The 27,883-nt window shown below is 37.8% G+C and overlaps 1 protein-coding gene across 1 annotated transcript; it reads right to left on the bottom strand.

The window, feature by feature from the left end:
- Positions 1-1,581: 1,581 nt before the first annotated feature.
- Positions 1,582-27,384, bottom strand: LOC126823614 (putative ammonium transporter 1). Its single transcript, XM_050552562.1, has 11 exons — positions 27,197-27,384; positions 25,090-25,179; positions 20,373-20,600; positions 20,085-20,194; positions 19,534-19,671; positions 18,401-18,628; positions 18,056-18,194; positions 16,706-16,800; positions 9,248-9,374; positions 3,208-3,315; positions 1,582-2,090 (listed from the first exon to the last, which is right to left on the bottom strand). Exons 1-11 carry the CDS (start codon positions 27,282-27,284, stop codon positions 1,981-1,983), a joined length of 1,461 nt encoding a protein of 486 aa, XP_050408519.1. The 5' UTR covers positions 27,285-27,384; the 3' UTR covers positions 1,582-1,980.
- Positions 27,385-27,883: the final 499 nt, after the last annotated feature.

Genomic DNA, 27,883 nt, shown 5'->3' with positions numbered 1-27,883 from the left:
TATATCCAAAACACAGGAATGCGCTCTCAACCATCAAAGAAAACAACAACGTCACAGTGAATGTGAGAACAGTTGTGTCTGGCTACACCGAAATGCTGTTAAAGGAGGAACAGGAATATCTTGTGAACTTCGATCCAAGCATTGCATACTTTTATGGATTGCCGAAAGTACACAAAAGTAAGCTAATTCAAGATGTTGTAAGACGAACTAATCATGAAGTTGTAAATATAAAATGTCCAGGTGACCTAACGTTCAGTTCAATAGTAGGCGGACCAAATAGTAGTACACAAAGACTTAGCAACTTCATTGATATCATTCTGAAACCACTATGTTTCCTACATCATTTACCTAAGCAGGTAGAACCTGGTAGTACATTAATTAGCCTTGGATGTAGTGAATCTATATAATAACATCAATAAAGATCTGGGAATAAAAGCAATCGAATATTGGATAGGTACATACCCCGATAGTATCCCAGATCGTTTTTCTAAACGATTCATAATTGGTGCTCTAAATTTAGTAATTTCAAATAACTTATTTTTCTTCGATACCCATTATTTCTCACAAATTAAAGGAGTTGCTATGGGTACAAAAATTTGGTCCGACATACGCAACTTTAACCAAACTCCACAAACTCTTGAATAGTCTTTTACTGAATGGTCAAATTGAAACTGATATGTATTATAAACCGACAGACACACATCAGCATCTCAATTTTAATTCATGCCACCCTTCTCATACGAAACGTAATATTCCGTATAACTTAGCCAGAGGTGTGTGCACGATAGCTTCACAATCAGATAGCAAACAAATACGCCTTAATGAGCTTAAAGGTTTTCTAAAAAAAAAAAAGCAACACTACCAAGCAAAACTAGTAGATTATGCCATTCAAAAAGCTTTAAGTTTAGATCAGAGCAAATTAAGGTGTCCAAAAACGATATGTGAAACAAAGGGTCGTGAGGAAGTTGCTTTAGTAACTACTTTAAGATGGTAAATCTATAATTAATAATAATCTCCATATTCTCAAAAATAGCCCGATTATGGAAGATATATTAAATAAGACAAAAATAATAAATAGTTTAAAGCAACTTCAACGCCTGGCTAAATTACCAATCTGATCAAAATACGAATCAACTAAAATCATACCCACAGTTAACAAGTGTAATGAATCTAAATGTAAAATGTGTTCAATCATAATTGAAGGCTCATCTCATCAATAAATATCACGGACAATTTTACATTTCATGTAAAACAACCCATGACTTGTAAATCCGATTGCATTTATATGTTATAATTTGTCCAGGCTGTAAGGGTCAGAAAGACCATAAATATGCTTAGATTAAGAATGAACCTCCATCGACAACATATTGTTCTTAAAAACCGCTATACAGGATGATACCCCTGAGCCGACACCTCGATGTTTGTGGCAAATTCAGTTTTAATGTCTTTCCGTTATATCAATTAAACAGCAAAAACAACGACCTATTAGAAGCAAAGGAACCATATTTTATTGAAAAATTCAAACCATTGCTTAATTCAAGGTGTTGATTTTTGTTATATCAACACTGGAGTTGTGTAAATTTTAGTTTTAAAAAATGTTTTAATTATAAATGTTTAATTAATAATTTTGTTAATGATACCATATTATTTTATTGCGCATATCCATTATAGTTCATTGTTGTAAACATGACGTTATTACGTCACATCAATTGTTGGTATTGCCTGAAGAAGCTTAATAAAGCGGAAAGTACTCGCAAAAACCTAGTTTTCTTTCCTAAAACAACTTTATATGGCGGGCTGATGTGGAGAGAAAGTAGTGAAAGTTAGATGGGCATAATTTATCGATTTTAATACCGTGGATCAATGTGCGTTTTGGTAAGAATACTTCTTATCGTGAATATAGAAAGAAATTCTGTATTTGCTTTTTAATCTGGAATGTTTAATATATTTGATAATAAATCCCTGTCTTTGCAAATATCCCTACCAATGCAGATTAACTTCAGAAAAATCACTGGATGGCGTCGAGCCTTGTTTTGATTTCTTTATATGTTGTCCGATTCTTTTTGTTAAACTTCCTTTTAGATCGTCACCTAAAATTGATAAGATATAATAATCGTATTAAATAAACACCCGTGACGCTGCTGGGGATTTTTATGTAACAAATACTTAAAGGAGCTAAATCGCTAATATATGGGACCTAGAAATTGACACAAATGTGACGCAACGCATATAATAATGTAATATGAATGTACATAAACTAATTTATATTTAGTCGTTTCCATTTTTACTCTAATTTCAAATCCGTTATGTCCGGCGAAATACCCCAGAAGTCTCAATCGAATGGCAATCTCTAGTGACTGGTTATTCCAGTCTACACCGCTTGTATTTATTGTGCATGCTCTCCAGACAAGAATGTGGCGTCAGCGTTTGACATGACATGTGGATTATATGTTTAGCCTCGTTCTTCGAGTCCCATGTTACAAATGGCGCTGAAACGCATTATGGTACACGATTTTTTTCCCTTAAATATTGGATATCAGAAGCCCATCTTTTCCCGGTAAGATCACAACATCAATGTTGGTTTAAATTGACAAATAATTCGTATTTTCAATGTCGGATAATTTGGATATATTGAGTTAGAGACTTAGCTACTTTAAATTATCCATGCTCGTTGTTTGTTTTGTGTTATGCGTTCGAACACTGATCGGCGTATCTTCATTAGCAGAAGGAGGCCCAGGAGAAAACCCACGAGGTTGAACAGGCGACCCTAGCCCTTGTCACGTACAAACCGGCAATCGAAACCACACTCCTTGATTCAAAGACAGGTCTTATGACTTAAAGCGCACACGTTAAACGTCTCGGCCACCAAACCCCCTTATCGTCATTGGAGTTCATTCGTTTTATAAATGCATTATTGCCATTCCACGTATCTTTTCAATTAAATACTTTCATAATTTGGAATGCGGTTTAACGTCAGATCGGCACAATCGTTGTACGATTATTGGGTTATTTTAATTTACTATGGTTACGTATGCAATGATGGGGAGGAGTATATAGTGGCGTTTCGTTCTAAACCATTGATTGATTGTATTGGTAAAATCTATGAAGTAGATTAAATGCCAATGCAGTACTTGCCGAAATCCAGACGCCAAAAACGTCTACTTTGGCATTTTATTTTTAAATGCAAAATAATATACATGTACAAACCTTTGATCGACTCGATCTCTTGCAATATTTCTTCAAGTTTTTGGTCCCAACCATGACCATAGGCTTCAGTGGGGTAAGCATTTTCGCCATGCTTAGGTATGTCAAGACCTGTAATAACAGTAAAAATATGAATGTTTAAGGGTTGTGTCCTTTTTAGTGGGGACCGCAGTAGTCCTAGAAGATCCTTCGAGATATTCCAATGTTCGCCTTCACACCAGGCTGCTACCCTGACAAGGAAAATGTCTTGTCGTTGGACAAGGGCCTGTAATAACAGTAAAACTATGAATGGTTAAGGGTTGTGTCCTTTTTAGTGGGGACCGCAGTAGTCCTAGAAGATCCTTCGAGATATTCCAATGTTCGCCTTCACACCAGGCTGCTACCCTGACAAGGAAAATGTCTTGTCGTTGGAAAATGGCGAATAATTGAGGTCTATTCATGTACACATCCTTGACAGTTGGAAAATGAAAAAGTCTAGGTGGAAACGCTGCTGTCCAGGTAACTATAACATTATTAACTGGAACTCCTAAGGACTACTGACGTGTTTCAGTATGTCACGTCACGTCTTGTCACATCAACATTCAAGTTACACCATAAATTGTTGAGTATAGTAACATCCAATACCTAATAAAGTGAAAAAGCCTGTCATTTTGAACTCTTAATAAAACCGGAAGTTATACTTCATGACCGAACTTTTTTATATTAATTGTTAGTAGACATCAGGGTCATCATACATACAAAGGTCAAGGGTCATGGAAAGATTAGGTCACCATCTAGATGGTGAAAAGTCGAACAAACTTCAAAGTGAAACAGAAAGTAAACAAAATCGAAATTCAAAAATCGGCTCCATAAGAATTGTTATCATTTGAAGTAGGATCAATACAAAAAAAAGTTTTCGAAAATAAGAATTAACATGGCGGCTGAATATCGATTTTTGTAAAATCCAATATGGCGGCCAAGCGGTTGAAACTGTTATGGAACAAGGTCTTTGAAAATGAAAGATAATATCTGGGGCTAACACCATCATATGTCATTTTGAGTCTATTTTTAAAATTGGGAGAACTATTCATGTTTGGGAAAAATCGGAAGTTTGCTGGGGCCATCGCACATTCTTTTAATACGTCATTTTGAAGGCATCGGTGTGTTCCTTACTCCTACCAAGTTTCAACTTGATACCTCAAATAGTGACGGACATATGCCATCTTGAATGTCGAAAAAGTGATGAAGAATAATTTCGCAAATCTTTGATGCTAATATTAATCGAGCGAAAGTCCATATTGGATTCGTTCAAAGAATCCCAAAATGAAAACCCGAGATATGGGCAAACTGAGATTATTTTTTTGTCCCATCCGTAAAACACTTCCTGTTCGTCAAAAATGACCCAATTTATATCTAATTGGCAGAATGTTTGCACCATGTACAGTTTTGCCTGCACAAACTGACTAAATTCCACAAAAAAAATTAATAAAAACCCTTACAGAAACAATACGTGTTTCGACGGAAGGTCCGAAACGCGTAATTAACACGTTTGTATAAAAATGACAGAATTATGGTATCAACGGGGGGATTGAAAGGACACGGGCGGTTGGGATGGTCTAGAGTGTCACGCTGTGTTTATATTGTAAATATCTTTATGTTGTTAATAGTACTATATTTTTATATATTTTAACTGTGCGCGCCTGGAGAGTGATTGTTAATGTAATATAGCGTGCATCTGCATATTTGACGTGTGAATGTTTTTTAACATGTAATCGGATGTACTGTATATTTATGTTGTATTAGCACCCGAATAAAATTTTCTCAAGAGATAAAAAGAGTGTCGCGCTTCGAGCTCTAGCTGGAGGGTCACCTCTGACTTGCGGTCGTGGTTTCGATCCCTTGGTGCCTTTTCCCTATCTCGTAGGTTTACTCCGGGTACTCCGGTTTCCTTACAACCATGCGCATACGCTAAGCGTAATAAAATAAGACAATTTGTCTGTCTGCGATATCACCATCGGTGGAAGCGAACGTTAGACGCTAATAGAAGAAGGAGGCGTCCATCCGTTCCCCAAAATATCGGGAAGTAATTATTTCAAAATATGCCATTCCTGAATATACATTTCATTGGTATCGTTAGTTATTGCTTGGAGCTACATTTGGCTATAATTTGTGCTGTCAGCAGCGGGATATGCTGAATCGTATGTAAGCTACAACCCATCAGTATATAGTCATCCTCCCAGCTGTTAAAGATTAATTTGGTATGTAAATTACTTCGGTGAATACATAGTTACATTTGAGCTTTTATGCTACATTCAGTTTATGTGTCTCAAACTGTCTATGGTGAGCCCCGTGCAAGCACATGGGCATGGCTTTGCCCTGTGTGTTTTTCGGTAAAAACAACAAACTATTTCACCTTTTAAGTCAATGATAAATTCAATGGTGGTCTGCAACCTTGTAGGACAGACTGTAATTGTCTCCCTTTTTGTACAGATTCATTCACAGAGAATCTACATTGCCTCAACAAAACAAGCCATTAAAGAAACAACTATGAACTTAAAAGCTGCGTTCACACTCGGGGTTTAATCTGAATTGAATTCAGAATAAAGTCTTATTGCGGACTTTGGCGTAACACTCAATTCGATAAAAACCGAACTGAATCTGAATTAACGAATCCGTATATTTTTCCGAATCGGGTTATTCGCAGTCAAGATTTGGGTGTGACACGCTTGATTCAGATCAACAGTTTTACCGGAAACAATAACTTTGCGCGCATGTTGGGGTGTAACCTACATAGCTGTAGCCCTTCGTCACTGAAACAAATACTGCGGTAAAATAACCCGCTATCGATAGGTTGTCAGGCAACGAAACATACGCCCTCGGCAGCTAAGTCTTCCGAGCAGTCAACAAGGGTTGTGGCATACTTTTCTTTTTGTCAGTAATGCAAACATGTACAACACACTAAATTCTGATTACGAGTTCTGTCCTATACTAACATTTAATATCATGGGCCATAACTCGGGCAGTAATTATCATAAATCGTTCAAAATCAATTGGTTTCTTCATCCATGACCATAAATATCATGGGCTATAACTCAGTAATTATGGTAAATCGTTCAAATTCAATTAGCTTCTTCATCCATGATCTTAAACACTGTGCATAAATTTAAAGTCAATCCGATATTAACATTAGCCTCTAGCACGTCGGACGGGGGCGACGACAATTATTATATACGACCACATTTCAATGTGGGCATATAAAAATCCAAATACAAAGATAGGCGTGTTCAGATCACAGCTGACCACTCACGGTCTAGACCTTGGGGGCAGGACAGGTAAGCTTTAGTCGTCTCGAGTCTACTGAAGTCTAGTCTCTAGCATTTATTGCATATAGCTGGATTCAAATAACAACAAAATGCATTGCTTTACATTATGTATGTTTAGTGCTGAAAGGGCTTGCATTATAAAATGGGGGCCACGATGGTTCAGTGAGTAAGAAGCTGAATCCCTAGTCTGGTGGTCGAGGGTTCGCTCCCGGTGTTGACCGAAATCGTTCATCGTGATTTTCTCTCGTGGTTTCCCCATGTCAGTGTTGCAGGGCGGAGGGCCAGGCAAGGGCAGCTGTCTAGTAGTTCGGGTGGGACGAAAGACAGAGTTCCCGTATACACATTGACGTGGACGTAAAAAATCCCGTGATAGTTGGAATTCAATAAAAGCGTAGGCCGTAGCGCCGCTGTCCTGGGAAAATGGTCTATGTCCGTCTTTATAAGACCAGTCGGGCCAGAACAGTAGGAAGTTTAACCCCATTTCATAACATTTCAATTATGAAATGTATCTTCGCTAGTACAGAGTCAAGAGTGATGTATAGCAAACGCTACCAAAAGAGTAATCATCCTCATTCGCATATGATTTTGGCGCCAACGAAATCGTGCCCGGCGCTGCATGCCAAGATGTGGAAGATGTAAGACCCGACGTCACTGATTTAGCCTTGTTTGCCTCAGGAAAATACACATAAGCAATATAAGATCACCAATACGAATGTCTGGCGCATCCATCTTGGATATGAGAGACCTTCACTGTGCATTCAGTGTGGCGCTTTTCATTCTGATTTCAATGCGAATAAACTGTAATGTGACGCACCTCTTTTAAACCGGGAAAAACCACTCCGAATTCCGGAGGCCGGTCTCCGGAATTCGCATTCAATGCGCATGCAGTGTAAATGCAGCTTAAGATATACTATTCCAAAAAAGTAGGGGATATTTGATTTTTAAGTGTTATTAAAGTCACCTAATGAAACTGACGAAGAAACAAATGACAAAATGAAATGAAGTTCACATTCATCGATTTATTCCAAATGATCGTTAGACTAAGTAAGGCACAGACTGACCATTATAAGGGTAAAATGATACCCGGGGTCAAACAGCAAAGTTACCACAGCATCACAACCAAGTCAGTAACGGGTAAATCCTCCTCTGTTTGCCAAACAAGCATTGATCCGACATGGCATACTCCTAATGAGACGTCTAAGGTCATTTTGGTCCAGATTGTCCCATTCCTGTTGCAACGCAGCAGCAAGTTCTTGGACATTGGCAGGACGTTGTTGACGTGGACGTAACCTCTGTCCAAGCATGTCCCAGACATGCTCGATGGGGGAGAGGTCGGGACTCAGTGCTGGCCAAGGTAATGTGGTGATGTTCTGTTGTTGGAGGTAACCTGTAACGATCCTGGCCCTGTGACATCTTGCGTTGTCATCCTGGAAGATGAAACGGCGGCCATGACGTCGTGCGAACGGCACAACATGGACTGCCAAGATGTTGTCCCGGTAGTACTGGCCTGTAACACGCCCTGCAACAACATGTAAAGCCGTTCTTCCAGCAACAGTGATGCCTCCCCACACCATAACAGAACCACCCCCAAATCGATCATGTCTGATGACGTTAACGTCTTGGAAGCGCTCGTTTCGACGACGCCACACCCTCCTACGTCTGTCCAAAAAATCAACAGTGAACCTTGACTCATCTGAAAACATCACATTGCTCCAGCGTCGATTATCCCAGTGTTGACGATCCCTACACCAACGACGTCTTGCCTGAATGTGATGATCTCTCAAACAAGGGATCACGCGAGGACGTCGGGCGCGAAGGTGACCCCTATGCAGTCGATTCCGAATCGTCTGGCCACTCACTCTCACACCAGTGTCTGTTTGAAAACGAGCGCTGATCTGATTTGCTGTGATGACACGATTTCTCAAGGCCAAGGTACGGATAAATCGATCCTGGGCTTGAGTTGTCGCCCTTGGTCGACCTGAGCGTGGTCTGTCCTGTACAGATTGTGTATCACGGTATCTGGACCATAGCCTGCTTATGACAGACTGAGAAACATTCATCGTCCGCGCCACAACCGCCTGTGTTGTGGCGATCTGTAGCATGCCAATTAAACCGATGTTTCCACCCTGGAATTCAATGCCACAATGACTGTAACATTCAAAGTCAGAGTCGTGCAAATCTTGGGTTGGACCCCCATGATGATCCCAAGCATCACCTGCATTCCATGCGGTAGCTATTGGTGCGTTTGGGCGTCACATGTAACTGGAAATGTTTCTTCTGTTAGGTTCTATAGTGACTTTTTTCGTAGTCATTTGCATATTTTAGTATTATGCCCCCAAAATCAAATATCCCCTACTTTTTTTGAATAGTATATATAAGTACACCTGATATGACGACCCTGTGGTGGTTTTCTTTTTTACGGTTGTGCCTTTTTATTACCTGAGTTGCTAATGTCCTGGAGGATATATTCTATTTTTAATTTTTTACCAGTTAAATGAGAAACTTTAACACATAAAGGCAAAAGGTCTAGATAACCGCGCGACCTTAAAAATAATTACAGAAATACAGACATACGCATAAAGATGGGGCAGGAAAAAAAACTTTATATAAACAATTAATGGCCCCAACTTCCACTAAGATTGGTCGATTTACATAAAAAAAATTACCAATATATTTTTGGCAATGAAATTTTGTCTCCTTAAACGGTTGTTGGGGAAGATGTGATTTAAATTAATACTTACCCTTTTCTTCCAACTCAGGAGATACTCGAAGTTTGTCAAATAATTTTAAAATTCCAAACATAATAAAGCATAAACCTGCCGTCCATGCAATTATCGTTGTAAGACCTAAAATCTGCCAACCGAGAAACTGAAAATAATTAATAATATCAGAGTCAGATCGATCATTATCAGGTATGTTATATGGTTCATTATCAAAATTGGTAGAAACTGCAAAACACACGACCAAATTTTAAATATGGTTAATGGTTTATCTTTTATATTTATTTGATAAAGTATAGTTCAAAGTGTCAGTTCTGAATAAATTTACAACAATGTTTTGTTAGCTTTTATCGGTCACCAGTTGGAAATATGAAATTTCCCGTAACGATTAATAATTTTGTTGAAAATATGTGAATATTCCATAAAACATTTTTTTAAAGCATATTATTTCTAATGATTGGTCATTCAAGCATACTGAAGGATGTTTTCCTCAATTTGGCTACTTTTTAAAAAAAAGAAGGTTCGTTTAGTTATCTAGTTTATTCTTAGAAGAATTATTATACATTATTTTCTTAATTAGGTCTGTATGTCACTTTGAGAATTATTTCGTCATGCTCTGTAGAGAGGCAACAATGAATCCATAAAAATAAGTAGAAAAACTGAAGATATGGGCTTGCTATCATTGGCAGTGTTACGAATGATGACATGTTACAGTAAAGACACAATTGTTACAGGGTTGACATAATGGTATCATTTTTTTAAAAGAAAGCTGGAAATATTTGTCTAGAAATATATTTCTAAAAATTACATCACGTGAGTACTGACTGGCTCTAGCATCAAATTGTCAGACAAACGTAACATCAAATTTATGTTAATTGTGAGACGTTACTGGATTGACTTACAAAAAGGACATGTTGTCCTGAAACAAAATTATTTACAAACAGAAACAACATAATGACATTCTTTTAACACTTTCTATTAGCTTGAAGTTCCAAATTATAGAACTATAAATAAACCATAAAATGCTTAACTATAACATTGCTGAAATTAGTAGAATATCTTGCGCTTCAAATAAATGATAATAACAAACGAACAACTTTCGAAATAAAAGCAAAAGTCAACACGAGCAAATTTTGTAGGGGGAATGCTCTTTATACATGGGCTATAGCTATCACTATAGAATTATAGACATGGTAAAGTTTGGAAAAGTTGGGCCATGAAAAATTTATGAAACATTTTCTATTTATTTTACTTGAACATTAATAGTTTATCTTATCATCTTGTGAGGTGTGGGGAAAGTATATGCTACAAAATTTTATTCTGTGGTGATTTTCACCCCAACATAATATGTTATATATTTGTAAATTTAATCTTGGTGTGGTTATATTACGATATAACGTATAAAGAGGGTTGTAGAATTTGGTTCACGGGGAAAAAGAATAAACGTAAAATAAGATAGTACGAACTGTTTGGCATTCGGACATTGAATTTCAGTGGGCTGATGTCCAGTCACATTCGTTCTGTTTTTCAGATTGAAAAGGCGCATAGGAACAGACTAAAATTAGATTAAAGCGGTGTGCCCCTGCTTTTCTTCTGGAAATGTCTGTTTTTGAATGTCATCTACAATAGGAACGTCTCTCGGATTAACATCCCAAACGATCATTGTTCGTAAAAACTTGCAATATCGCTATTCTTTATTTATTTTTTAGCTTTTAGGGTTCTCATAATATTACACTTTCCCACGATTGAAAGTGAGATTATAAACATGGGGGCTGTGCTTGATGTCATCTACAATAGGAACGTCTCTCGGATTAACATCCCAAACGATCATTGTTCGTAAAAACTTGCAATATCGCTATTCTTTATTTATTTTTTAGCTTTTAGGGTTCTCATAATATTACACTTTCCCACGATTGAAAGTGAGATTATAAACATGGGGGCTGTGCTTGATTGTGATGTAGAGATACCCTAGGCCACCAGCTTATGAGGCCCCTTCCATCCCTCCACCCTCGCCACTAAAGGAAAATGAAAGTGTGTTTGAGAAAAGACAAGGAGGATGACAATGTGAAAAAAATTATACACCTAGTCTCGAAACCCCCTGGATCTTGAGGCCAATTTGTAAATCCGACAATGTTTGGATAAATTAAAATGTAATAACTATTTTCAAAAATTACTTTCACATCACTTCGCTCGGCTGGTCATTTATACATATAAACATAAAGGGTATCCATATCAGGTTTCGAAAATATTGTAATATTTCCTTTCATATTTCGTTTCGTTTTTTTTATACTTTCAATGGCCTACACTAATAAATGAAATAATATATTGAAATGTACTATTGGGCTGTGACCACTATTGCCAATAAATATTATTCCTCTTAGATTTGTCATTGATAGGGCGGGGGGGGGGGCTGAATGGTTAGCACGGTCGGGCTGTATCATAAGGCTTGTCATTGAGTCAACTGGTCTGGTTTCGAATCCCCGGTTGTATGTGACAAGGAGTAGGGTCGCCTGTCCAACCTCGTGGGTTTTCTCCGGGTCCTCCGCTTTCCCCCTACGCGCAAGCGAATTATAAAATCTAATTAAACCATATGTTAGTCCCGAAATGACCTAGTTTGTATCGAGTAGAACTAAAGCCCATCTCTCTCTCTCTCTCTCTCTCTCTCTCTCTTTGTCTTTGATAACCAGAACTCAGCTTATATAACAACTCTTCCAGATCCTAGTGTAGTGAAGACAGCCAGGGGAGGAGAAATGGGGTTTATTTAACGTCCACTCGATTCGACACAAACTAAGTCATTTCGGGACTAACAAAAGCCCACAAGGTTAGACAGCCGACGTTACTCCTTGTCACGTACAACCGGGGAATTGAAACCACGCCAGTTGATTCAATGACAGACCTTATGATACAGCGCGCACGTGCTAACCATTCGGCCATCCAACCTCCCTGTAGTGAAGACAAGTAAAACGAAATTTGAAAAAGGAAACGAAATAGGATCTGTGTTTTTACCATAAGGTACATTAAAATCCTTTAGTTTTAAAAATGTGAAAAGGGGGCCTATATTTGCAGTTACCAAGCTACAATCAGCTCTAGAATAAATGTACTTACTAGTTCGTCCCGCACGACTGTCTTTCGTGTCCTATATCTCTTTGTCGGTATAATTGAAATTTTGACAAAGCGGTGCAATTCCGATAGAGAAAACAAAATGCACGGTCAATGTGACCTTGTTGCTTTCGTAGCAAAATATAAGCGCAATGACATAATAAAGGACACTAGTAAGAGAAACAAACGGATATACCGACATTGAAAGTTACTTAATATGCGGAACCATTTTCTGCAGGTGGGCATAGATAAGAAAGAAGTTATTATGTAGTCCGGTGGCTGAAGGGGGGGGGGGGGGTCGCCACCCGAGCTGTGAATTTATGAGACCAAGTTTTTCTAGACCAGTTTTTTGCGTAGATTCCGAATCTGGGTGGTGATCAGGCGTTTAAGGGGGCGTTTTCGAGATATAGGGGGTCAAATGTCTATAATTGGGGGAAAATGTGATAATGTTCACATAAATGATGATCATGTTATATATTAAAAAAACATACATTACTAGGACTGTCCATCTCTAACTAAGTGTTTATGATGCCACTGTTCAACTGTTTTGATTTGTGGCGAGGTGGGATAGGTGGTTACAGGTGTGCGTGTGTGTAAGGGGGGGGGGGGGGTAAAATTGGCGGGAAATGAGTTCACGTCGATTAAAATGATGATTTTCTTAGAGCTTGATAAAATCATTACTTTTTAAAATTCCGCTGCACATCTCTAAGTATGAGTATAAATTCCCATTTAATGGGGGGGGGGGGGGGGCAAAAAGTGATCAGGCGTTTGAGGGGGGCGTTTTCGAGATAAGGGGGTCCAATGTCTACAATTGATAGGAAATGTCATTATGTTGACATAAATGATGATCATGTTATATATTAATAATATGTAAATTTCTAGGACTGTCCACCTCTAAATAAGTGTATATGATGCTCCTGGACAACTGTTTTGTTTTGTGGGGGTGGGGGTTGCCTGTATGCGTGTGTGGAAGGGTGGGGGGTGATGATTTTCTTAGAGCTTGATGAAAACATTACTTTTTAATTTCATTGCACATCTCTAAATATATATATCAGAGTCCCATTGTATGGGTGGTGGGGGGTAAAATGTATTTTTGGGGACAGAAACCACTTGGTTCATAATTAACCTGAAAAGTGACTTTTCGTTAGCTTTTTTTTCGTTCAGTACCAATTTCGTCATTCAAAATATTATATATTGCAATCTGATTAAAACACAGATCCTATTTTGTTCCGTTTTTTATAGTTCAAAATTTCGTCTTCATAACACTAGGATCTGGAAGAGTTGTTATATAAGCCGCGTTCTGGTTAATGTGAGGGATTAGCCAATGAAAGGGTTTGTTACGGCGAGTTCTTATCAACGCTGGTTGATTAATCAATGTCTGACGTCAGAGGGTCAAAAATCGATCGTATGACCTCTGACGCCAGCCCACTACAACCGGTCAGATCTTCATGTAATGTATGCCATCGAAAGTATAAAAAAAACGAAAAAAATAACATGGCTGGAATGAAGATTTACAATGTGAACTGGTATCTGAAGCATATCCAAAGGACATATGCGAGCTTTTGGTAAGCAACCACGAGCACCCGTCCCGTCCCGCCCCCCCCCCCCACACACACACACATATTATACACATATTTGTAGAAATGGTTCATCATGTTCTAAGAAAATCATCATTTAAATCAACGTGAATTCATTTCCCGCCAATGTACCCCCCCCCCCCCACTTCCACACAAGCACACCTGCAACCACCCACCCCACCTCGCAACAAATCAAAGGGCATCATATACACTTTTTTAGAGATGGACAGTCCTAGAAATCTACTAGTATGTTTTATTTATATATAACATCATCACCATTTATGTCAACATAATCACATTTTCCCCCAATTGTGGACATTGCCCCCCCCCCCCCCCATCTCGAAAACGCCCCCTCAAACGCCTGATCACCACCCAGATTCGGAATCTACGCAAAAAAATTGGTCTAGGAAAACTTGGTCTTATAAATTCACAGCTCGGGTGGCGACCCCCCCCCCCCCTTCAGCCACCGGACTAATGTAGAAGGATTATGTTTCTACGTACACGGTAAACATCAAATGGAATACTTCGGTCATTTTGAGATAAATATGATAATGTCATGCCTATATATGGTTACATGCGCAATACGAGGTAAAAGAATTTGTACCTCTACATCCTTCTCCAATATTAATTATCCAATAGAACTAAAACGCTTACAGTCACCATTGAAACATGAATTGGTGTTTAATATCCTACTTTCGGCACCAACCTAGTGTAGTAGAACCCGAGTAATAGAAATGCTTTTACGGGCGTAGAGAGAGGGGAATGGGGTTTAACGTCCACTCGACACAAACTAGGTCATTTCTGGACTAACATAAGGTTCAATTTTATTTCAATAATTCGCTTGGGTGTAGGGGTCTTTAGCAGTGGGTGGAAGCCGGGGGACCCGGAGAAAACACACGAGGATGGACAGGCGACCCTAGTCCTTGTCACGTACAACCGGGGAATAGAAAATAATTCAGATTTTTGATAGAGTGTTTTTGTTCTGTGGTGGGTTTTTTTACCACATGAGTTCCACAAGATATTGGACACAGACAAAATTATGTTTTCAAAAAACGTCTTCTCAGAGCCCCTTTTACCACAAGAATTTTACACATGATGTTTTACTTAGAAAAAAAAAAAGTTTCAAACAATTTCTTTTCGTCCCCCTCATTTCGCACGCGCTAATCATTCGCCACCCCCCCCCCCCCCCCCCACACACACACACACCTACGGGCGTAGAAGGCACATGATTAATTGAATTTTTTTCTTTTGGTTTTCTTTCCAACTTGATGCACACATTCGATTTGTAGTTCATTATTATTGCTATAAAGTGCAGCTTTCACATTCACATTACCAAACTGAGCATAAATAGAAAATAAATTGACGCCTAACATATTCGAGAATGCATTGACAACCATATTCCCATAAAGAGAGAGAGATGGGTTTAACGTCGACTCGACACAAACCAGATCATTTCAGGACTAACATATGATTCAATTTTATTTCAATAATTCGCTTGCGCGTAGGGGTCTTCAGCAGTGGGAGGAAATCGGAGGACACAGAGAAAACCCACGAGGTTGGAGTACCGATTCGGATAAAATGCTTACTCTTGAGTTCTACAGTGGCATTGACAAATCACTTCTAGCCATTATTGTCCCTACTGTAACTAAATCCAACCACCCACCCCCACCCCTATAATTGTACAAGATGGAATAATTACTGTGTAATACGTAATAGGTTTTAAAAAGAGTTTACTTTTATATCAATTCATTCGAGTTGTTTTTTGTAAAAATACTGTATGAATAATATTTGAAATAGACAAAAAACAAACACGTAAATTTAAAAAAAAAGTGCTAAGGGACATGAAATTTTGTCATTTTTTGAGCACTAAATCAAATATTTTGGGAATATTAATTATGTATCTATTTTTTTTTTTTTTTTAATCTAAACAAATGCATTATAATATATTTACTGAATACTTAAAACTGTGTGTTTTTCAGTTAGTTTTAAAAATAATGCAGAAAGACATGAATTTCGACCAATTTTTATAATGACCCATATACTTTTGCACTGTAATCGATAACCTTAATTAATTATATTTATTATGATTATTATCATAGAAAGCGTCTGCAATCAGAAATACCCTAGGGTCGATATCTAAAACACGATATATATTACCTTTCAGTTTACTATGATTTGTGCTTGAAGACGATACCGGTTTCTTGGGTTTTAATTGATGTTAATATTTCTATTGCATGTAGGGAAATGAAACGAAGTTTATCTTCCTAGGCTCACTTTCACTTCTGTTTCACGTTTAAGTTATTGCAAACCCCATTTGATTCGTATATAATTTCAACCCAATTCTAATGAAGCTTTAAGAGATACTTGGGATCACGTGGCTAAGTGGGTAAGATGCTGGCTCGCTAGCCTGGAGGTCGGGTGTTCGATCCCTGCATTGGCCGAGAAGGTTCATCCAGATTTTCCGCCATGGTTTCCCCTGGTCAGTGATACAGGAGACAGCTGTCTAGTCGTTCGGATGGGACGAGAAACCGAGGTCACGTGTACATATTGGCGTGCACGTAAAAGATCCCTTGGCAGTTGGAATTCGATATAAAGTAGGCCGTAGCGCCGCTGCCCGAGCACAATTTCCCGCATAGCACACTGTATGGCGTATGCCCGTCTTCATTAGCCCAGTTTAGGAGCAGAACAGTAGGACGTTAAACCCCATTTCATTTCATTTCATTTAAGAGATACTTGTGTCGATAACTTAAAGTAAATTGTGATTTTGATTTCTTAAATTTCTTAGCGTCAAAACAATACTTACTAAAGCTGATTTTCTGTTTTGTTGAAATATTATACCTTCTTCTGGTTTTAAAAATGCTAGAGCAATAACACCTACGATACCACCACCTAAATGTACTGTCAAAATAAAATATATCTCTATTTCATTAGGTGTTCTCTTTGGGAATCCAACGACTTTCATGTACATTATAGTTTCTAATTTATTAATGTAATATATTCTACAAGAACCAAGGGAGTGACTGGTTGGGTTTACCTAATTTGAACTAAGTCCTCCGAAATCGACCTAAATAGATATGGTAAATACAGGTTAATATCTGAGTTTTTTTCCTGACTGTTCCCTCCCACCACTTCATCCAAATCCATTTTAAATTGCAATAAAAATAATGGGGATAACAGTGCCCCGATCCCCTTAAATATTTAAAATTATCATAACAGAAGGAAATCATTGTTCTATTCCCAATCCCAATTTGAGATGAGGTGAGGTGGATGACCCTCCATTTCAACCAGCGGCTGCCAGGCAGGACACGCCCACATTTTCGAGAGATGGATAGAAAACAAGCTAAAACGAAAGTGATTTTTCCGTACAATCAGGGGCCATAATTCAGGAAGTTACAGTCTGATATGCGCGAATATCGAAAGGAACCGAGATCTTTGGGTTATAAACTTACATTTCAAGTTTCAACAAAATCGGATAAAAATTGTGACCTCTATATAGTCCACCATCTTGATATACCATATTTTTACGCTATTTGAGAACGAACGGCGGCCATTTTGTCTGTCAGTTTTGGGCCGATTTTCACGAAATTCGAACTCAACCGTCCTTAGGGTTTAACGGTGATATAATAAAACGTTTTTTTTAAATCGGATAAAAATTATAACCTCTATAGGGTCCACAAGCTAAAAACGCGATTTGTCATACAATAAGGGGCCATAATTCATGAAGTTACGGTCCGATATACACGAGTATCGAAAGGAACCGAGATCTTTGGGTTATAAACTTACATTTCAAGATTCAACAAAATCGGATAAAAATTGTGACCTCTACAGTGTTCACAAGCCAAAAACGTGATTTTTCGTACAATCAGGAACCATAATCCATGAAGTTACGGTCCGATAGATGCCAATATCGAAAGGAACCGAGATCTTAGGGTGATAAACCTATATTACAAGTTTCATTGAAATCGGATAAAAATTGTGACCTGTAGACTGTTCACAAACAATTGTAGACGGACGGACGGACGGCCAGGGGCGACGACAATATACGTCCACATGAAAATGTGGGCGTATAAAAATACTGAATGTATTTATTTGATATGTCTTCATTTGTTTAAATCGAATGCCAATTATCTTAATGTTTTACCCGACTACGTACCACCGACCACATCTAGAGGGTCGTCGATGTGAAGTTTTTCAAGTGTGAAAGCAGTAAGTTTGAATGCTCCAGCACCCAAAACGCCAAGGATAGCACAACTCCATGGGCGGTAAACATTACAGCCAGAACAAGTAGCTACCTATAAATTAAAACAGAACAAAAAACTGAATAGTTGTACATTATCTTGTGATGTCAGATGCGTACCAGGTTAGGTTAATATTATTTGTCCCAAAACCAAGATAATTAATGGGTTTGCCTAGTGAGTTTGTTATGAACACACTGACTGGGCCAAGAGGTTTCTATATTCTCTATAGCCAATAAAAACGCCTTGACTTCGTATCTTACCATGCCAGTTAAAGCTCCATTCAGCGTTTTCAGTAAACTCCATTTTGAATTTCCAAATATTCTATTCATTAACAAAGATACCATTGCCGACACTGAACCGGAAATAAGTGTGTTGACAACAGATAAACAAACAGCAACGGCTGATCCCTCTCCAGTTAAATTCAATTGTGACCCACCATTAAAAGCCAAGAAACCAAACAACAAAATAAATCCACCGAAGGCTGCTAACTAGAAATTAAAACAGTAACTACACTATTTAGATATTTGTATAATATATCTTAACATATATTTCATAATTCTGTCTTTTGACTTTGAAAATTTCAACTATGAGAACTTATCAATTGAAACGTATCAGGTGCTGCAAAATGTCGCTTGACCATGATGAGATCTATACTTGGAAATTGCTCTATGTTCATCTGAGCTGCATCTAATTTCGTGATCTAACACGCTTCTATTAAGATCAAAATAACACAGTATATTAGGTTGATCTGCTGTGTTATGTCAATTAGGGATAAGCCCTATACAGTGAAGGGCGCCGCGGTGGCTCGTTAAGGAAACAGTTGGCTCACTAACCAGGAGATCCGGTGTTTGATCCTGATGTTGGTCGAGAAAGTTCCCCGGGACTCTCCAGCGTTGTTTCCCTCTCAGTGGTGCAGTGCGGAGGGCCTGCCAAGGATAGTGTCAAGGATGAGACGAAAACCCAAAGTTCCGTGCACACGTTGCCGTGCACGTAAAAGAACCTTTGGCGGTTGGAATTCGGTATAAGAGTAGGCAGTAGCGCCGCTGTCCAGGTATAATATCTCTCATAGCATACTGTATGCTGCACGCCCGTCTATATTAACCCAGTAGGTGTAGAAAACTAGGACGTTAATATACAGTAACATTTGTTTTTGTTTTGTTTTTTTCAATAATTCGCTTGCGCGTATGTGTCTTTAGCAGTGGGAAGAAACAGGAGGGCCCGGAAAAACACTAGACTAGACAGACGACCCTACTCCTTGTCACGTGCAACAGGGGAAACGAAACCCCGCCAGTTGACTCAATTATAGACCTTATAATACAACGCACACGCGCTAACCATTCGGCCATCCAACCCCCACCCCGGTTAGATAAAACATTTATGTAATACTACCTACAGGAACTGAGTGTCCTCGCAAGGGTGCCGCCATCTTATTAAGTTTACTAAAACGTCCTTTCCGTGGTCCTAGTAGTGTCGCGCCAACCAAAGCCGCTACGCCACCAAGTGAATGTACAGCACCACTTCCAGCATAATCCTAGAGGATTAAATGTGAAAACAACGTTGTATTTACATTGGACAAATCATGGTGTTTTTATCTTTTCAGTCCAAAAGATCAAATATCAATGAGATTTATAGATTTAAAATACTAATTGTATATAAACTACATTTCAGAAACCCCAACAATAATTTAATTTGATCCGACTCCTGTTTTCTAAAATCATGTCAGAAGACATTGAACTGTATTTTCCGTTCCATTCGAGCAGATATCAAGACCAAGATGGCCACAGTTAATTTCATCTAATTAATAACAAAAATTCTTTTCAAGAAATTTTAATTTCTATGTCGACTTAGAGTTAAAACTATTCAAGGAAACGGCTACAGCCTACAGGATGCGACACGTGTTCAAATTGAATAATGTTATTTCATAACTGTACTTCTTTTAACTACCTGATAGTTCACTGTAAATTCCTCCCCATTATCTCCAGTGTAGACACTTCCTACGAACAACCAACCAGCCGGATCCCATGCCCATCTCGATACAACAGGATAAATAAAACCTGATTTATCAAATTTTATTTATTAAAATACGCGCGGCGTTTTTCATTTTTGGTTATTAGCAAAATCATCTTCCAAAGCGAAATATAGATTAGTAAAGCCAACGAATAAAGGTTTTATGTTCAAATCACTAAAATGCCATTGAATTAATTGATTACAATTCACAGTTTGGAAGTTTACCTGTTATTACAATACTGTAGACAATATACGCCATGAATTCACATCTTTCAGCCAAAGCACCGGAAACTATTGTAGCAGCTGAGGCAGCAAACGTGTACTGGAAGAAGTAAATACCAAAGGAAGAGAGAGGAAGATCATATGATGCCCAGTACGTCCAGCCAATAAAACTATTGCCTTTCCCATAAGCTACAGTGTATCCTACGATCCAGTATGTTATACCAGCTACAACTGCAATAAGAACGAGGGTTGGTCATTAACTCTATGTTAAACCACTGACAGAAAATTTCTGCTATAAGATTAACTACGTGTACATTTTATAAACCAATGGTGGTTTTCCGAACAATGTTTTGGCCACAATGATCCACACTAAATTTGAATAAGATCCGTAGAAAAACTGTACCCTCTATCGCGTTCACAAGTCAATTATTAACGAAAGGACGCACCGACGGAAGGACCGGATAACGCCTATATTGGCCAAAACTTATAACAATGATTTTAAATAAATTAATTTTGGCAAATATATATTTACTAAAATGGCGCATGTAAGAAAGATTTTTTAAAAAAATGAACGCACAGGACGTATGTCGGTATTATTTATTTAAAGACATAAGAGAGGCTCTTAAAACTGGAATTCAGTACATTTTACAATGGCTTTTATTGATAGATTACACGAACATGTATTGGATTAATATACTTTTAACAAGAATCTTATAATGCGTGGTGTTTATTAATTTGTTATAGCAATGTAGCAATGGAAACTTTGAAAACAGGAGATCCGATCATATTACACCGTCAAAATTGTGTAATTTCAATTCGAAAACTATACCAAAATTATCTATATCATTCTTCGAGAAATAAAAATGTGGTATATTCTTATTAAATATGGATTATGCAAGAGCTAAATCTGTCTATTGCAGGTCTTTATTTTGACTTCAATTGTTCTAGAAACTACTATTTATCCACTTGAATTGGGTATAATCACCCCTCTAGTACATCATCTTCAATAGAAGCTTGATCTAACTTAAAGGAGCTAAATCGCTAACATTTGGGGCCTAGAAATTGACAAAAGTGGGTCGCAACGCATATAATACTGTAATATGAATGTATATAAACTGATTTACATTCAATGGTTTCCGTTTTTACTCCAATTTCAAAATCAGTTATGTTCGGCGAAATAAGCCAGCAGTCTCAAGCGAGTGCAAATTTCTAGCGACTGGTTATTCCAGTCTACATACGCCGTTTGATTTGGTGCAATGTGTCTAGCCTCGTCCCTCGAGTCTCTTGATACAACTGGGGCTGAAGCGCATTATGGTACACGATTCGTGTACCAATGGTAAAATGTTTATTTTGTCTTAAATATTGGATATCAAAAGCCCATCTTTTTCCAGTAAGATACCAACATGAATGTTGATTTAATTTGACAAATAAATCGCTAACATTTGGGGCCTAGAAATTGACAAAAGTGGGTCGCAACGCATATAATACTGTAATATGAATGTATATAAACTGATTTACATTCAATGGTTTCCGTTTTTACTCCAATTTCAAAATCAGTTATGTTCGGCGAAATAAGCCAGCAGTCTCAAGCGAGTGCAAATTTCTAGCGACTGGTTATTCCAGTCTACATACGCCGTTTGATTTGGTGCAATGTGTCTAGCCTCGTCCCTCGAGTCTCTTGATACAACTGGGGCTGAAGCGCATTATGGTACACGATTCGTGTACCAATGGTAAAATGTTTATTTTGTCTTAAATATTGGATATCAAAAGCCCATCTTTTCCCAGTAAGATACCAACATGAATGTTGATTTAATTTGACAAATAAATCGTGTTTTCAATGTTGAAGATTTTGGATGATATTGAGTTAGAGACTTAGCTACTTTAAACTCATCTTCAATAGAATCTTTATCTAGCTTAAACTCATCAAGCCCTTCACGTAATATCCCGCATATTTCGGCACTAATTTCGATTGGGTACTGACCCAGCTTAACAGACTATCTGATTCCCCGGTCATCGCGAATACCAAGTCTCTTTCCAGCTAAAATGTTTACCTGTGATAATCGAGTTGCAAATTTCATTTTTCGTTCAATGTCATGGTATCTGTGGAAGTCGTCATGTTTTATTTGAGTGTGTTTGTGTCACAACCTCTGATTGGCCCCTACTGTATACGGGTGTTGAAAAACTCGCGGTCGTTGCTTCAGGAACATGCTAGTGCATCGGATGTCCGAGATTTAAATGGATCTGAATATCATGAGATCTTAAAATTTAACTTACACTCGATTGTCAAGTATCGTTGCTACGATAATAAACAACCTACGCTACATCTACAAACATCTACAATAACTAGAATCAGAATAAAGTACATGTAATTTGAATGAAATTTTCAACATCTTTTTTATTCAGTATCTATTTTTGAACCTTTATAGCAAGAACGGTTAGCTCTTTGTCCAAATCGCACATAATGCATCTTTAAGACCCTTTATATGTTTATATTGGCTATATGACAATCCACAGTGTTTGGCCTTGTGCTCATGCACATTACTGTTTGTAATTAAAATAATATTTTTAAAGAAGATATAGCGAGTATAAATATTTCAATAGAGAAAGCGGGGGGGGGGGGGTCTCGTTTTTTCGTACCTTATTTGGTTTATGTTGGGCGTCCATACGAAACTAACGCAATCTGTCTATAAATTAACTACGTTTGAAAATAAACACGCAGCAGGTTGACCAGCATTTTAGTATACATCGAAAATATTGTGATTTGTTTATTCCGCTGCCATTTAATGGAATTGGATCTGTTTATCTAGTATTTGTGTGTATGAAAAATTTAATGTAAAATGGATTAGAATCATATAACAGATAGTACACTAATTTTTTCAATGGCAGAGATATAGATAGTTCTATGTTTGCAGAAGGTTCGGCGTTATATCAGTTGTATCTCATGTAACTTGTTTATATGGATATACATTGCTGATACACCTGATATCGGTTATCATTTTGAGGAGTTCACATAGCTAAAAGGATAGATGCTACTATCACAAATCAATTCGATACATTCAATTTTCAACCAAATAAAAGAGGATTTGGCAATTTTCATTCATGACGGGGTGGCGCTGGGGGGGGGGGGGCGCACGATTGGTTTATCGCATAAGATCATAAGAAGGTCTGTCATCCCAGATCATCAGCACAAAGGCTTGTACATATCAAGAATTATTTGTCGGTGATCATCCATCAAGGACGAATAATCATTGGTCCGCGAAAATTTACACAGTCAGGTGCCCCCTAATAATTGTTAACACAGCGTACCCGCTGGAGATATCACTATATATAAGTAAAAAGCATTTGAAAATATAGTAGTCAGATAGGACATTATCTGGGGAGAAATCTCATTAAATTTGATTTTGATCAAATGAAAGATTTGACAATGGGAACAAAATGGTCCAGGAGTGGGTGGTTTTGTATTAATCGATGTGATGATTTGTATTGATCGTTTAACTGTCCAAATAGGTTGTAAAGGGCGATTCACGTTGTAGTCACAACCAAAAAGTGCAATGAGTCAATGTCGTTATAGTCACTATGTCAGAATCTGTAATGAGCCAAAGTCGTTATGGTCACTTAATCAGAAAATGCAATGAGCCATTGCCGTTATGGTCACTTAATCAGAAAGTGCAATGAGCCAATGTCATTTTCAATAAGCATGCGGCTTCCTACTGAGATTTATACTTAAAACTCCAATATTTCTTTTGAACAAGGCATAGGTCTATGTGTGTATTCTGTAAATATTGTATAACCTATGTATTGAGATCCAATGCCGTCACAGTCATAATATCAGAAAGAGCAATAAGCCAGTGCCGATTTTTATAGACAATCTGCTTCTGAGATTTTCTTAAACTCATATATATCTTTTGAATAAGACGAGAGTCTCTGTGTATATTCTGTAAATATTTTATAACCTATATATTGAAACTTGTTATCTACATGAAAGTTGTAACTATGTGGAAAATAGATCAGTGGCGAAAGCTAATAGCCGAGGTTATATTGTAGTCGGGTGAATATCGACCCAATAGTAAATGTTTCCAACTTACCCCCCCCCCCCCCCACACACACACACACACCCCGTCCCCCATTTATATCTATTTTATGTTGTCTTATATATTTCCTTAACCATCTGTCTCCAATATTCTTTGTTTTACACTTCAAATTGATCTTGTGAATTGCAATTTACATCTATGGGCTATAGCGTTTTAGTTACCATGGTATATTGTTTGTACAGACGGTAGATTTATAGGATTGATGCCCTATAGGTGATGCATTTTGATATATTGACCCAAATGGGTGAGTCAGGGGAAACTTTCTACAAACCTATCATTAGGAGATCAACTTAGATCACATCTCTAAGAACAAACATTATTTACATGGATTTGGATATTTGGAGACACACGTTTATGTCGATTCCCATATTCATATTGGAGCTTGGCTACCATTAAGCATTAAGCCAAGATTGTAAAATGTAATTGCGTGGTGTGCTGTATGTTGATTATTTGTTTACCAAAGAATATAGTAATATTACTATCAACAAGATTCCTGTTTTCATATGCAGTACAATATGCAGTGTATGGATTCTCGGAGGGGATGTATTTGCTTACATTACATCGTACTTGGAGCAGTCTGTTTTACTCAAAACCATTGTATATAAATTCAATGTTAATTAGTAACTTACAGGAATCTAGTAGATTTTTGATTAAGATGTTTGTCGTGTTTTTACTTCTAACGGAACCAGCTTCCAGAAAGGCAAACCCAGCTTGCATTACTGAAAAAAAATGATATAGAAGCATTAAATTATCCGAACTAAATTAAACTAAGCAAACCATTTTATACATTTTCTAAGAACTGCCTTTGGCATTTCAAGCAAACTATTCATTCTTATCTAAATCTTACATACTGCATCTTTGAAGAAGGGGTGGGTGGGGTTGGTGCGGGAGTAAAAAATAATGTTTATTAGAGTGAAACGTAAAGCGGAAATGTCAACCAGAAGAATTAAAAACCCAATTATTTGTACTTGTCACTTGTGACTTGTGCATTTGATATTTGCCGAGCAGTATGTCATGTACTTTAAGATAGGTCATCTAAACCTGAAAGCTTAATTTTAACTAATAGTTCATATGACCAAGAAAGGGGGTGGGGGGGTGGGGGGGGTGGGGGGGTGGGGGGTTAGCGTGCGCGCGCTGTATCATAAAGTCTGTCATTGAGTCGACTGGCGTGGTTTCGAATCCCCGGTTGTACGTTGCAAGGAGTAGGGTCGCCTGTCCAACCTCGTGGGTTTTCTCCGGGTCCTCCGGTTTCCTCCCACTGCTAAAGACACCTACGCGCAAGCGAATTCTTGAAATAAAATTAAACCATATGTTAGTCCCGAAATGACCTAGTTTGTGTCGAGTGGACGTTAAACCCCATTTCTCTCTCTCTCTCTCTCTCTCCCTCTCTCTCTCTCTCTCTCTCTCTCTCACATTTAATAAGGTTACCGTATCTTTCCGTACCCGTCTCTTTACGGACATTATAAAGGCGAGTGGATATTATCGTTAGCTACCTGGCAATTAACAAACTTAGTTTTTAACCAAGGTGAACGAAATGTGTCACCAGGGACCCCATCAACATGCGATGATCATGTTCTAATATCATGGAGTGCTCTAATTATTATTAATAGAGGGATGAGTCACATGATAGTTTTATTGCTATTCTGGTATATAGAGACACATACGGTGTACATGCTGTGAATTCTACGATCTGTATCCGTAGCAAGATTTTGTGAGGTCAATAACCTTTTATGTACTTATATAGTGATCATGGTTAATGTAAAAGTGATATCTCACTACTAAAAACTGGATTATTTCATTTATATCGAATAAATATATGATAACAATAGGATACTAAACCCGATTTCATTTCATTTTATTTCATTTCTAAATATATGAATAAATTAAATGAAATCGGGTTTAACGTCCTGCTTTTCTGCACCTACTGGGGGCTAATAAATACAGGCATATATGCAATGCAGTGTGCCGTGGAGTAAATGTCGCCCAGACAGCAGCACTACGGCATACTCTAATGGGAAACCACGCTAGAAATCCCGCGGTACTTTATCAGCCAACTCTGGGATTGAACCTGGGATGATGCCTTACTAGGACAGGACGATTTACCCAATAATACCAGCACCCGATACTAATTAAATACTACCATACACTACATCATTATTGTGAAAAACTAACATAATACTTCCAGGATCTTTAACGTACTGCCATTTGTAAAAACAGAATCGTCGCATCCAACAGACTATAAAATCTTTTTCCTGTAAGGCAAGTCTTGGCACAACTGGTAAGTGGAAATTAGGCTGTTAAATCCCGGCGAACTTTCCTGGATCGAACAAGAGGCCTCCTGAATAGTACTCCACTACGAATCCGTGACTCTCATAATACTAGAGATCATTTGCACCAATTTAAGCTATTTACATCAATCTCCACTGTGTACATCTTACAGAAAAAGTTCATAGGGATCTGCGTCGTGCTCAGTAGGATATGGCAAAGGGCCCGGCAAGGGACAACGTATAGTCGTTTGGATGATACGAAAAACAGAGGTCTCGTGTAAAAGAACCCTTGACCGTTGGAATTCGAAATAAGAGTACACTGCATGGCGTATGCACGTCTTCCAGTCGGTGCAGAACAGTAGGACGTAAAACTAACAGCTAACAGCTGTATACCAATGTGCAGCCCTTTAATTTATTCTTAGCTAAGAATTTACCCTTTATACTTAAAATAAAACAAAATTATACTTACGCATGACAATTATTCCCATGAGAACCACAAATAACTGATCCACATTGTCTTTCAGATCCTTCAGGTTATTCTCTGTAAGGTTCATCATTCTTAGATCAAACTTCCTCTGAGGATGTGATAACAGTTTTCTGTACTCTATCTTGTTTGTCGCTAAAGATAAAGGAAAAGTGTGAGCAAAAGCTACTGAGCTGTATAAATTAGTTTTATTTAAGGTACGTCCCTTTACACTCAAATACATGCGATATCAGCGATTATATTGGTTGACTTAGTTAGGTCTTTAAACAGGTCTCAATCAAAATATAAGCTTAACATGCTTTCGTGTGTAAAATATTTGCTTAAAAGACCGGATAGCTTTATAAATAATCGGGCTGAAGATATCACCTTTAACTGCATTTGTAGTGTACATTTAAAAACCTTTTATCTGATGTTAAAATAATTTGTTTTGCGATTGTTAGCCGAGCTTACCTTCTATCCAGTAACTATTATTGCATCGTTATCTAATAACACGTGAAATACAAGAAGCAGGGTATTAGAACATCAGATTCACAAAAATAATTGGTACTGCAATTGTATTTGTAATGGACAGTTTATACATGGAGAGTTCATGTCAGTTGTTGATTTCATCAATCATAAATCTACATGTAAATAAGTATTCAAATATGAATAACAATAGCATTCACCGCAGAC

This window comes from Patella vulgata, chromosome 6 (genome assembly GCF_932274485.2).
Source record: "Patella vulgata chromosome 6, xgPatVulg1.2, whole genome shotgun sequence".
NCBI classification, from domain to species: domain Eukaryota; kingdom Metazoa; phylum Mollusca; class Gastropoda; family Patellidae; genus Patella; species Patella vulgata.
Note: the sequence above shows the minus strand (reverse complement) of the source record. Positions and strands in the feature narration are given on the sequence as shown.

Excerpts from the sequence above, each read along its gene's own strand:
- LOC126823614 (XM_050552562.1), bottom strand. The coding sequence starts at position 27,284 with ATGATGAACCTTACAGAGAATAACCTGAAGGATCTGAAAGACAATGTG. Across the intron at positions 19,672-20,084 it reads AATTTACAGTGAACTATCAG|GATTATGCTGGAAGTGGTGC; the intron begins GTAGTTAAAAGA and ends TTAATCCTCTAG. Across the intron at positions 9,375-16,705 it reads AAAACAGAAAATCAGCTTTA|TTTCTCGGTTGGCAGATTTT; the intron begins GTAAGTATTGTT and ends AATTATTTTCAG.